The 13,859-nt window shown below is 35.9% G+C and overlaps 1 protein-coding gene across 1 annotated transcript in view; it reads right to left on the bottom strand.

Annotated features, from left to right (window-relative positions):
- Nucleotides 1-1,656: 1,656 nt before the first annotated feature.
- LOC127871463 (protocadherin Fat 4-like) overlaps nt 1,657-13,859 on the bottom strand; it is a 31,886-nt gene continuing 19,683 nt past the window's right edge. Inside the window, exons 11-21 of the mRNA XM_052414407.1 lie at nt 10,705-10,830; nt 9,936-10,106; nt 7,942-8,132; nt 7,274-7,371; nt 6,811-6,956; nt 6,340-6,518; nt 5,799-5,980; nt 5,227-5,376; nt 4,360-4,457; nt 3,567-3,590; nt 1,657-3,042 (exon numbers count right to left, since the gene is read on the bottom strand). Of these exons, the coding sequence (XP_052270367.1) occupies nt 3,005-3,042; nt 3,567-3,590; nt 4,360-4,457; nt 5,227-5,376; nt 5,799-5,980; nt 6,340-6,518; nt 6,811-6,956; nt 7,274-7,371; nt 7,942-8,132; nt 9,936-10,106; nt 10,705-10,830 (1,403 nt within the window). The 3' untranslated portion in view covers nt 1,657-3,004. The remainder of the gene's footprint in view (nt 3,043-3,566; nt 3,591-4,359; nt 4,458-5,226; nt 5,377-5,798; nt 5,981-6,339; nt 6,519-6,810; nt 6,957-7,273; nt 7,372-7,941; nt 8,133-9,935; nt 10,107-10,704; nt 10,831-13,859) is intronic.

Genomic DNA, 13,859 nt, shown 5'->3' with positions numbered 1-13,859 from the left:
ATCACATTAATCAATACACTAATTACACTAAATAAGAGGCAAACAATAATGCATTCCAGTATTTTTTAAAATAAGAAATGAAAGTGTTTCTTATTATAAAGGGGTTTATGTTTAATAATAATGAAAACAAAAACATTGTATTTCTTCTTTCGGCATATATTGCAGAGGCCTCATAGGATATTCTCAGGCTTAGTGACCGAGATTTTACGTTGTCACTTCTGATCATCAGAAAAACTTGCATTAACCATTGAATCATATCGTCATCTACGCAATTAACAGCATGATTAAAGTGGTCGACACTATGTCGTCATTAACCCATTTATTCCTAGTGGACTCTCCCATCCTTCTAAATTGGATCAATTTATTTCCAAAATTAGGGATGTCTAGTATATTTATTTCTAAATTTAGAATATTTCTTACAGAAATTCCTTTAAGCAAACAGCGCAGACCCTGTGTCTAAATCTTTAATTTATTACATTTTCTCACCAATTTGTGTTGCTGTCATTCTTCAATATCATGAAAGACATAACAATAAAAAGATTCAACAGTTTTTAAAGGCTGATTAGATTTTATGTATTTGTTCAATTATTGCACTTTTTTAAGTACAGTAACATCTTATTAAGTGCCTAAAATTTTAAAATTCAAACGGGTAATCCAGTATCCGGTGAATGCCTTAGCAAATTTCTGGAGAAAGACCTGAATTGCTGATACAGTAGTGCATGACCTTGTTTTGTTCAATGTCAATACCATTAATTCAGGATATTCAGAAGGTACAGCAATGCATCCAAGTACACACATTTAAAGCATGATTACATATGACAGGATTTGTTTTGATATTCTTTGCAAGTGCAGAGGATGAATTTAACAATAGAAAAACAATAAGAGGAAAAGGGACAGTGGGGTGTAAATTAAAATGTCATTACTTTTTACTTTTCGCATGATGCGGCGTCTCAACTGGGTCTACGCTGTTGCCAAGGCCTTTTTTCTAGACGCTAGGCATACATGGGATAATAAATTCAGTATTAGCATAGTTTCTACATTTATTGAAATATTTACATTGGCAACTTGCAATTTTTAAACCGAATGGTGTGATCATATTGCACATTTGCCTTTCTTTTTCGTATTTTACAATTTTATGTAAACACTATGCATTACTTGGTACTTCTTAAAAATGTAGTACTGATGAACGGTATGTGATTTTGTGGAAGTAGTTTCAGATGCGGTTTTCATGACATCTATTGTAATGCATTTAAACGTCTTTCGGGTAAAGATGTCTTCTACATTTTGCTTCTCCGAGTTATATCTCAAAGTTTATTTGATCCATCTGGTTGGTTTCAAATCGTATTAAGGAATGAACTCATTGCATTTAGCTTAGGTTATATAATAAAGATGGTTCAAATTTTGAGAAAACAGCATATTATTTAATCTTTAATCTTTTTTTGAAGCGGTCAATTAAATAAGTTTGTTATTTAACCTTTAAATAATGAGTTGTAAAACGTAAATAATCTTATCACCATACAGTATTTTTCCATTTATCTATTTTCATCCCTGTTGGCATGTTATTTAGAACTTTTGATTGTTGCCACATTATTTGCGATTCATCCATTATAAACGCCGGTAAAGCAGTTAGATGGAAACATAACAAACTAATCAATATTATGTTTACATTGTTTTTATTAAATACATTGTAAATTAGAGTAGGCGAGCCATCATTTGAAAAAATAGTCCATGTTACGACCTAACTGTTTTATCCTGACCTAGTTTTTGCGCGTACACGTCATTACATAGAAACATTATTTTAAATTAATTTGAGGTATGGTCAAGTTAAACAGCGGCATATCTAGATTTTGTACAATATAGAACTACATTTTATATCTTAACGTAAAGGGAGCCACTTGATTTTCCCAGATATTTATGGCAATTCTTCATTGTTATAACTGTAAACAACATATTTTCACAATACATCGGTGTTTTTTGACATAATACCACACAATCTGACATTTAACTGTAAGGTAAGCTGATGGTTGTTGCGCGTCTGTGAACATGTGTAACCTTTATTTTAAAATCGTTCAATGAATGGGTAAGTTACAATAAGAACTACTTTCGCCACTGACTGAATAAGTAAAGATGGGCCGACAGAAAAGAACGACTCCAATATGCCCCACACCCAGTAGTTGGGGTATCATAATTGCATAATGAATAATTTACCATGAGTCTGCGGATATAATTTTCTATCAGTTTCACTAATTAAATGAAGAGATTTAGACCCATACCTATTATTAAATGAAAGTTAAGACACGACCTTGTGAAAGTAAAGACATGACATTTTGAAAGTAAAGACATGACCTTGTGAAAGTAAAGACACGACCTTGTGAATAAAAAACACACACAAAACGTGCATTTCAAAACAGATAGATGTAGATCTAAAGACATTGATTTACAAGTTGTGTAGAGTACTCCACAGACTGAAAACTTGCAATAGTATTCGATATAATTTCTACAAACAAAATGTATGCAAGTATAATCGATTATTATTGTAACAAATAAGAATCTTTGTGTGTGCTAGAAAATGCATACATGAATGACTTGATATGCCTGTTTAATGTTGGAGGAGTTTTTGTTCTTTACATCATCATTCTCTTAAGAAGCAATTGTTGTTAACCCATTTATGCCCAGTGGACTCCTTCTAAGTTGGATCAATTTCCAAATTTAGGGATGTCTAGTATATTTATTTCTATATTTAGAATATTTCTTACAGAAATTTCTTTAAGCAAACAGCGCAGACCCAGATGAGACGCCGCATTATGCGGCGTCTCATCTTGGTCTACGCTCTTTGCAATGTCCTTTGTTCAGGACGCTAGGCATGAATGGGTAAATGTTCTGTGATAAAATGGAATTGACTTTACAAAAGCACATACATGTATTTAAAACCCCAAAGATCTGCTAAATTTAGGAACTCGTCATGTTCTCTGAAACGTAATGCGTGACGTAACTCATGCCGTCATTAAAGTCCGGTTTTCTCACTCCGCCAAAACTGGTAGCCTGAAAAATATTAAAGAAACCAATTACTATTCTAATTATTTTATTGGGGAGACTAAGTTTGCAGAAACTGAAACCTTATATATATCATCCAATTGTATTTATCTTACACTCATGAATATTCTGTTGATTAATTATAATCTTTTTAAGCCTTTGTAATTTGTTACATTGATACTATGCAGACTTGGTTAATTGATAATTATACAATATGTTGTTTTTTAAGATAAATGAATGGCGCATGGGTATCCAGTTGAATTGCAGGGAAGTCACAGATAATTCACAAACTCATCTGTAACAAAGCACAGGAAAAACGTCGCCCGTAATCTCATGATTCTAAATTGAAAGCAATTTAGTTGAAATGGGGTCGGATGCATACCAGCGTCAGTATCAATTAAATATCGCACCGGTTATTATCTTTTTCGGTAAAACTGCACGTTTTTTTTCTAAGATAACTGCGAATGGGGACCATAATGTTTCCTATTATTGATGTAACACGTTGAGATTTAAATATGGTTTGTAAAACTTACCTTTTGGTGGGGGAGGTTTCCTAACTGAAATAAATAAGCAGTTGAAGCACAAGTGTTACATTTAAAGGTCTGTTATTTCAAATACAGAGTGCAGAATCAACGGAGTTTTTATGGTGTTACACACGGGCTGGACAGCATGTAAACATAACGTTAAGATCTTTATTTTTGCAAATATCTCAAATTATTGAAATTCATTTGCAAAAATCTTAAGTGCATAAAATACTGTTTTTCTAGCAGTTTGTGCCGATATCATAAGGAATAAGAATAAAACCTTGAATACGCCCGAAATTGGTGACACAATTCCACGTTGCGTTAAGCATAACCGTATAATGAATGCAATACACATAGCATTTTTGAACAAGAACACGTGCTTATTAAATAAAGTAATTCTTACGTATTTCACACTGCCATTAGCAGCATAAAAATCTGTCTTTTATGCACTAGTTGAATTTCTTAAGAAGAATTGTTTTAATAAGTTATCCGAAAAAAAGCGCATTTTACCAGTTCACACAAAGTCTCGTGATCCTGTACCCTGAATATACATTAAAAAAAATGAAAACACAAATCGATAATGATGAACAAAACGGCGCTGTTGAATGTGATGTTGAATATGTTGGCCCTCATGAATATAAAGAAGAAGAAGATAACGACGATGCTGATGGTGCTGATGGCGATGATTGCGATGATGGATGGTGATGATGATGATGAAGATGATGAAGAAGATGAAGATGAAGAAAAAGATGATGATGATGACTTTACATAATGATAATTAGTAGTTATGCCTATTACATACTGGTTTGTAAAGGCTGTGGTCTCGGCGGTGGTCTCGGTGACGGGTTGTACACCTCACGGGGCGTCTGATTGTAGAGGCGCGTCGACCAGATGGTGTATCTGTGGGAGAGAATCTTGCGTGGATTTAAATATGTGTATAGCAGGATTCTGCCGGTGAAAATAGAGCATTACTTCTCACAGAAACGATGCACCTAGTGATGCTATACGTCCATTAGAAAACTTCAAGGCATTAAGGGAAGAGCTCTAGAAGGATCAGTTATTGGTGTCGTGAACATATTTGAGACGCTTTATGAGAAAACTGAGCATAATACATGTGCGTAAAATGTCATCACAGATTAGCCTGTGCAGTCCGCACATGCTAATCAGGGACGACATTTTCCGCTTTAATGGTATTTTTCGTTTAAAGGAAAGTGTCGCCCCTGAGAAGGCTGTGCAGACTGCACTTTACGCACATGCATAAGGCCCAGTTTTCTCAGAGAAGGCTGTGCAGACTGCACTTTACGCACATGCATAAGGCCCAGTTTTCTCAGACAGACTGCACTTTACGCACATGCATAAGGCCCAGTTTTCTCAGACAGACTGCACTTTACGCACATGCATAAGGCCCAGTTTTCTCAGAACGCGACTCATTTAATCACCGCTTCTAAGGTGTGTATTAAACGAGCAACTTACGCGTTGCATGGCGACCTTCATATCTTATTTTCATTTTCGACCCGTAAAGATTGTAAGTAATCCAACAAATCAATCTCTTACCAGTATTTTTAATAGCTTTTTAATATCTGCCATTACGTCTGCGCTGGTTTGAATAAAATACATGTACTTACATTGCATGAATAATGCACAATTTTCTTATAAGTTTGAAACATACTTTTGTCTGCAAGGATTTTTGCACAGGGCGGGTCCCTCGCAAACGTATCGGAACATAACGCACGTTGCGACCGCCGCTATCACTGCTAGGAGCGCCATAACAACCGAGAACCACGCGATGTTCTTGGCGTCCTCAAAAAAGGTTCGATATCTGCACACAAAATCAACGCATACATCACAAGAAAAAAGCAACACACGACAACAACTCCGGTTATATTTTAAACAGAGTTGCGATGCTTGTTCTCTGACTTTGTCCACACTCTTCTCTATTATTATATGATGATTTATTTTAATCCCTTAAGTATAATTGAGGGCTTAATAAAAAAGGCCATTAGTCATATAAATATTGAAAATATACTTGATGCCTTTATAAGTTATACTTTATACTTACTCCCTTCGCCTTTTATATTAAGTATACATTTGATTTGTATTCATTTAAATATAAAAAGAATTAATCTCAGCATAAGAAGCGTGATGGACGGACTAATGGACAGACGGACGGAAGATGAACTTTCTGTAGACCCTACTTCAGACTTTAGTTGCATATGAAAAGAAAAAGCATACACTTCACACCTGTCTGTGGTGGTAGTTGTGGAGGCAGTGGTAGCATCGGATACGTATACGACGACTTGGGAACTTCCGGTGCGCCCGCCCTTGTCCGTCGCCGTCACAAACATGGATAGGGCGCCGCCAGAGCAGTTGCAGACAGTTAACATGTTCACTGTGGTACTGATAACACCAGTCACACTGTTCGCCTGTAACATATTTTTGTATAGTTGGTTTTACTGTAAAGTGTAAATATGTTGTCTTATTTATATATGTTATATATCATTTGCTGTTGTTGTTTGTTTCCTTTTCATTGTCGTTCCAACTGATACACAATTGCTGGTGAACTACATTCGTGGTTGCTGATTTAGCTACATACATTATTTTGGTATATGAGAAATTGATAAGTTCAAACGCTACGTGTAAAAAATATTGATAGTATTATTATCTTCGTTTTCGAACTACCCGTAGTTGCAGTCGGGAAACAACAGGGCTTGTTTACTATATAACACCTAACATACACTGGTAGATGCCTTGTAAACTCAATAAAACATTAGCATTAAAATACCGTGAAGTAGTTGCCATTTAATGATGATGTATTCAATGTATACGTAAACGTTCCGAACATCCCAATGTCGGCGTCGGCAGCGGTGACGGTGCCGACGGATATGCCACTTCCTGCGTATCCCGACACCGTGAAGGCGTAGTGACTCTGCGAGAACGCCGGCGAATAATTGTTGGCGTCGTCTGTAGAATATACATCTTTGTTAAGGGGCGAACTTAGTCTTTAGACAAGTCTAAATTTTCATTTAGAAGGCTTGTATAGAAAATACTGTTTATTAAATAATTTAGAAATCGACCATGCGAACATTCTACATTTTCGGGCGACTCTTTTGATAGGTCATTTGGACACGCTCCCGTGTTAGATAAAACCAACGCAGTAGAGGAGGCTACTGAGAAGAGTTTGGTATTGTTCTCATTACATGCACAAGCTCCCTTTATTGTAAGAAAAAAATTAAAACATAACATTAGTAACTACCTATAGTGATACTTAGAGTGGCCGTAGCAGTGTGCGACCCCTTGTCTACTGCGGTCACTATGCACGTGACCGGACTGGTAAGTCCGGCGTCCAGACTGTAAATTGACGTCACTTTTAGAGCACAAGCTGACGACATAGAGAAATAACTGCAATTAAAAAGGGATACGCATTAATATTGTGTGTAATGAATCAGATTGTGTCTGAATGACATTTAAAACACATATTAACTTGCGGTAAATCTCTGATGTTTGATGATGTTGATGATATTATTGATGATGAATTTAAAAAATCATCTGGAAATGCCGAAACGGGAATGTTCATACTATTTTAAAGTTGGTTACTTCTCACAATTTGCATATACAACTCCACAACGCAACCAAATACGAACGCAAAGTGCGTTGCTACACTGTGTATAATAAACTACCTTTCTGTGAAGATACAACATATGTAATAAATAACGTACCCGTCGGATGCGCCGCAGTTCATGAAACATTTGTGGGTGTCCCCGGTATCCTCCTCTGTGACGGCGAACCCAGGGTCTGTCAGTACGGTACCAACGGCCTGTAGCATGTCAACAGAAAGGTATGGACTTAAACACAGATTCGTGCATTTTCTGATTATTGCATACAACAAGATATATTGCATCACACGGGTTTGTAAATTTAACACTATACTAAATGAAGAAGGGCTTTTAAACTATTTGGTGTCACGGGATCGAACCTATATCAAATAAAAGGCCGTATTGCTAAATGATTTTAAGACATTTATTCATTTATTTTTATACAAATATTTAATAATATTTGGTACTCCCGATTTTAAAAAAAATGGCTGACAATTATCCCTCTTATAAATCGTTTATGTCTTAAATAATGTATGCATTTAATGTTATTTAAATGTATAGAAAGTAGTAAAATGTCCTCAATAAAAATGCCTATGGGATTACGAATGTCGGTACATCTGCTACGAATTAGATTTGCTTTTCGTGGCAATAGAAAAGACAAAATCATAGTATGGCATTTCTTTTCCGTGATCAAAAAGGTATAAGTATTTAAGACACGAAATTGTTTTACATCAAGATAAATGGAAATATGGAGAGCTTTATTTGATAAAAGAATTGGTGGAGTAAAATACCGCTCCGTCCACGATGTTTGTTCTGTACGTCACCGCGTTCCATGTAAGCGCCTCATTGACGTCACTGATTGTAAACGTGACCGTTGATGTCACCGTTGCTATGCCGTCACTGACGGTTACACGGAGCGGGTAGAAATACACGCCACCTAGCGCCTCGTAGTTGATGGCTGCCTTCGTGGTAATGGATCCCGCTTCAAACGCAATTTATAAAACAAGAGGGCCAAGATGGCCCTAATTCGCTCACCTGAGAGGAGTCGGTTTATTCAATCTTTACCAAATGCCAAACTTGACCTATATATTGTCCAGACAAACATCCTGGTAAAGTTTCATCATTATTTCATCTTCGAGTCATGATCAATATACCTATGAAGTTTCATGATCCTTGGCGTAAGCATTCTTGAGTTAGCATCCAGAAACCATTTTTCTAAGTTGAGTCACCGTGACTTTGACAGCCATTGTGCAAATACGTTATTTGACACTGTGACCTTGACCTTTGACCTAGTGATCTGATAATCAATAGGGGTCATCTGCGAGTCATGATCAATATACCTACGAAGTTTCATGAACCTAGGCATAAGCGTTCTTGAGTTATCATCCAGAATACATTTTACTATTTCAGGTCACCGTGACCTTGACCTTTGACCTAGTGACCTGAAAATCAATAGGGTTCATCTGCGAGTCATGATCATTGTACCTATGAAGTTTCATGATCCTAGGCATAAGCGTTCTTGAGTTATGATTTGGAAATCATTTCATTATTTCGGGTAGCCGTGACCTTGACCTTTGACCTAGTGACCTGAAAATCAATAGGGGTCATCTGCGAGTCATGATCCACGTACCTATGAAGTTTCATGATCCTTGGCATAAGCGCTCTTGAGTTAATATCCGGAAAACCACCGGGTGGACAGACCGACAGACCGACCGACCGACATGTGCAAACCATCTGGTGGACGGACGGACTGACATGAGCAAAACAATATACCCCCTCTTCTTCGAAGGGGGGGGGCATAATGAGAAAACTGCCCCTCTCCCAGCAGCCATGTTATTCCACTGACCGGAACCATTTTAACTTAACTCTCGTATCAAGGAAACAAATGTTCTGAGCAAATTTCATGAAAATTGGGCCAAAAATGTGACTTCTACTGTGTGTTTTCACTATATACATATAGAGAAAAATGCCCCGCCCACTGGCAACCATGTTTTTCACAATCCCGACCATTTTCAAACTCGTCCGAGATATCAATAAAACCAATGTTTTGACCAACTTTCATGATGATTGGGCAAAAAATGTGACTTCTAGAGTGTTTACAAGGCTTCTCTATAGCCAAATAGGGAAAACTGCCACTATATGCATATAGAGAACCGGGTCATATTTTTGACCCGGCACAACCCAGTTTCGAACTCGACCGAGATTTTATTGGGGCAAAGCTTTTGACAAAGTTTCATAAAGATGGGACAAGAAATGTGGCCTCTAGAAATTTTACGAGCAAATGTTAGCGGACGGACGGACATACGACGGACAAAGACCGGGTAGAAAAGCTCACCTGAGCAATTAGGTGAGCTAAAATAGGCTACTATTCAATTCCGATTCAGTCAGGTGGTATTGTTGGTTGCGGCGGTGATGGTGGTGTTGATTGAGGCGTTGATGGCGGTGGTGGCGATGGTGGTGGTAGTACTGGCTGCGGAGGCGATTGGGATGATTGTGGTGGTGGTACTGTTGAATGCGGAGGGGTTGGTTGTGGTCGTGGCTGTTGTTATGAAGATGATGGTGGTAGTGGTGGTAGTGGCGGTGGTGGTGGTGTAGGTGGTGTAGGTGGTGGTGGCATCGCTTGTGGTTTGGTATTGGCGACAGAATGTCATTCTTAAAGTCACTTACTAATTGTTTTTTGTTTATACGATACATCTGTTTGTAAACTAGTTTAATAAATAACCGGGCAAAATGCTATACCATGTGTACACGTGACTAGCTTTTTTTTACAAGTCTTGTTACGCACATGTCGGTGTTGCAATCTGGAAGTAAGATGACGCCGCCAGCGTAAACGTGTGCGCGTTGATAGCGTCAGCGTCGGTGAAGGAGACTGTGTATACGGTGCTGCCGACGACAGCGTTCTCGTCTAGCGGGACAATTTGCGGTAGGTTGGTGAATGCGGGCTCGTTGTTCAGTTCTGGAATTGCGGATAATTTGGATTTTGAGGGACACATGTTAAACTATTTAAAAAAAAAGGAAAACGCTGACATAACCAATATGTTTCTCCCAGGATGGGCCTACAATAACGCATGTATTACCTCACATGATGTTTTATAAACTTGCACCCCGCCCCCTCAACACGAATAAGCACTCATTAAAATATGATTATATTAATACCAGATACGTGAAGACACACTGACTTTACAACAACTAATGTTTCTGTGAAATATTATTAAACTGAAAATACTTACCCGTATCAAGCAAATTCAGGAATGCAATAATCAAAATCATGTTAATTGCGCAAGCACGAGCTCTGTTTTCTCTTATTTAAATATGGATTTTATGGCACAGTCCACCATTTTTAACAATATATAGTTGTTCATATGAGTTTCATCAACAAATATTTCAGCAGCTTAGTAAGATATGCAAATAACAAAATTTAATGCGTGTGTTTTGTTGGATTTATGTTGTATTTAGGACCTGTTGTTCACTTTGTTGCTGCTGTCTTTTGTTAAAGGAATGTAAAATCGATTTAAAGAACGATTGTGTTTCATTAAATAAGTTTACTATCTTACCTGTTACAACCACTGTAAGAGTCCTCGGCGATCCAACGTTATTCTTGTTGTCAGTTGGTGTAATCTTGACGTCATATCCGTTGGCGTTAGCGTTCGACATATCGTCTGTGAGTTGAATTTCCCCAGCTAGGATCAAAGATAAAATCGTACTAGTTATGTATACCGGTACTATATAAACTAAAACGCACTAACTAAGTATACTAAATAAACTAAACTCGTACTAGAAATGTATGTAATACATACTAAAATCGTACCAGTAATGTATATTATATATACTAAAATGATAGTAAAACCGTGCTAGTTATGTATACTTTATATACTAAAATCCTACTAGCTATGAATACTACCGGTATATATACTAAAATCGTACTAGTTATGTATACTTTATATACCCAAATCGTACTTGCCTTGGTATACTATATATTCTCAAAACGTACTAGTTGTGTATATTATATATACACAAATCGTACTAGCTCTGTTTACTATGTACACTTAAATTTAACTAAAGCTCATTACCATTTACCAGACTCTGACCTCTGTACATTAATATTTAAATAAATGTCTTCTTTGAATATATATATATATATTTTCGATGTTTGAAATTTATTGAATGAGTCGAAAATTACTTTCCCTTCAGTATGAATTTGCCGCTAGAGGCGCTCTAGAAGCACGAGGTTTTCGTGCATGGTTAAAACGTGGTCAGTTCTCGTCATTCAGCTTTGGGAACTGGCACGGTATACATGTTATTTTTTAAATAATGTGTTAATATTTCATATTATGGAAATTATATATGAAATTGAATAATTGATATATGTATTGAACTAAATTTACATAGAATGTCACTGTATGAAGACTGTTAGAAAGATTGTATTATGTGATGTATGTTTGACGTTTTGATGATGGTTATTATGTTAAGGTTCATGTAGAGGCTTCATTTTGAAAAATGTGGGACCCCTAGCATTGAACTGAAATTTGACTAAAGGAAGAGTGCCACATTGATAATGTATACATATATGCTTTAATGGATGTTTTTCCTTCAAACTGCTACCAATTTTGTACATCAACGTATCATAACATCCACAAAATCAATCAAAATACAAAGAGATTTTAACACTAAAATATACATTATTTTCAAAAATCTGAATCATGTTTATTCCACGTATTTCGGCGGAAAATTATATAACTAGTGAATGATATCGACATTGACGAGGGCAAGTTACGCTTAAATAGTAAAAAAAGTTTGCATATCTAGAAATATCAAAACTCGAACACATGTCATTTCATCACCATTAATAAATTATTAAATTAATAAAATAGAAAGAAACATGCTAAAAACTCACTCATCGCCTAATTGACATTCCATACGGTTGACGATGACAAATGCATTGGATTGTAATCTTTCCGTTGATGTTTGCAAACTGCACGATCAGACCTCATAAACACTCAAAAGAATAACTATGTAAAAAGCATTTCACCGATGTTTACAATCGTTGTCGAATCACATATACTTTATTATTGCGCAATAAATAGTACGCTTACAGACTGACAGAAAGATCTAGATTACTCCGTTCAATTCATCACGGTATACTATTCTATTGATAATATATAATAATACATCGCTTTAACAATCTAAAAGTAGTAATAATTATTTTAAACGGAGTTTTTAATAACGAAAGTGAAAACAACGGAAGTTGGTAGGATATTCTGTGAGATGCACTTCGGCTCCAGAAAAACAATACAAATTAACTAAAAAGACGTGTGGGGGACAATTTTCAGCTGGAAACTATTTCAAATAGGGTAAGTGATGATATCTCTACGCGGTCATTTCTGTTATTTAGTGCGATCTCTTGCTGATTAATGTTAATAGTTGTTTTACAAGTTGCCACCAAACTGTCAAAATAAGCATGTGTTATCTCAGGTATGTGTATACACATACCAGGTTTTCTCACCACTGCACGTGGTTTCGACCGATTTGTTTTGCACGTTTTTCTACGGATCACAGCGATGGCCACGCTTTCAAATGGGTAGAAGGAATCGAAATATAAAATCAATCGTTTTGCCAATTTCTTTATATTCCTTTACAATTTTATATGTCGTCTGCAATCTATTTCAATTTGAGATGGTTTAAAATTTGCAATCTGGTTGAGAGGTAAATAACAAAATTGTTAAGCCTTTGAAATAGAATTGTGACTCTTATTATCCACCATACCTGGATTGTTAAAAAGTAGTTACGTTTTAGTTATTTTTAGAACTATGTTTAGGATATTTATCCAAAAAAGGCAGTTGAATAAAAACTAATTTGTTGTTTTATGACAATAATGTTCTGTGAAATGTTGCTAACTTGACCTTGTATATGTATATAGCTTTGTATTTATTCAACTTAAGGTAGTGCATATAATTCCTAACTTTAGATTGAGATTTTGTAAATTAGTGTAAAAAAGTATTGGTTTTAAACCAAAATACGAATAAAGCACACAAATATTGAATGTCAAAAATGTGTTTATGTTATTCTATCCGTCTTTAGCTTTAAAATGATATATAGTTTGACCATATTGTACCACATTCAATGAAGAAAAACCAAAGCGAAGTTTTAATGAATTTTATCCCCCCCCCCATGAACCTTAAGTATAATAATAAATGGACAGCCGGTATGCGAGTCCCTGCGGCTAGTACCAATCAAAGCGCTGAAGGCACTGAAGATGTTCGCTATTGCATAATTTAACACGCAATTCATTTTTCAAAATCAATCGCAAGTTTGAAGTGAACACACGCCATTCAACTTTAAAAAGTGTGTGTCATAGCGCACGGGTCGAGTTTTGTGTGCACTTTTTATCATCCTTATTATTTCATAGAAATAACTAAGACAAAATAAAAACAGCATGCTTTTTTGGAAGTTCTGAAAGCAAAGAAAGTATGATGAAAATGGTAATGAGAACTTAATATAAAGAAAATTTGCAGTCACCATCATATTAAAGGAATATTTTTTCTAATATCAAATGACTATCTCACCAAGAATATAAATTCATAATGAAAGTTCCGTGTACAAAACTTTTGATTTTTGACACCATATACAAATTCAAAATATACAATAATCTTCGTATCTTGTATATGGAGGAATAAAAGTATATAAACATTGCTGTTTATGCTTTACTTGT

Source organism: Dreissena polymorpha, chromosome 3 (genome assembly GCF_020536995.1).
Source record: "Dreissena polymorpha isolate Duluth1 chromosome 3, UMN_Dpol_1.0, whole genome shotgun sequence".
NCBI classification, from domain to species: domain Eukaryota; kingdom Metazoa; phylum Mollusca; class Bivalvia; order Myida; family Dreissenidae; genus Dreissena; species Dreissena polymorpha.
This window is presented reverse-complemented; position numbering and strand designations above follow the sequence as displayed.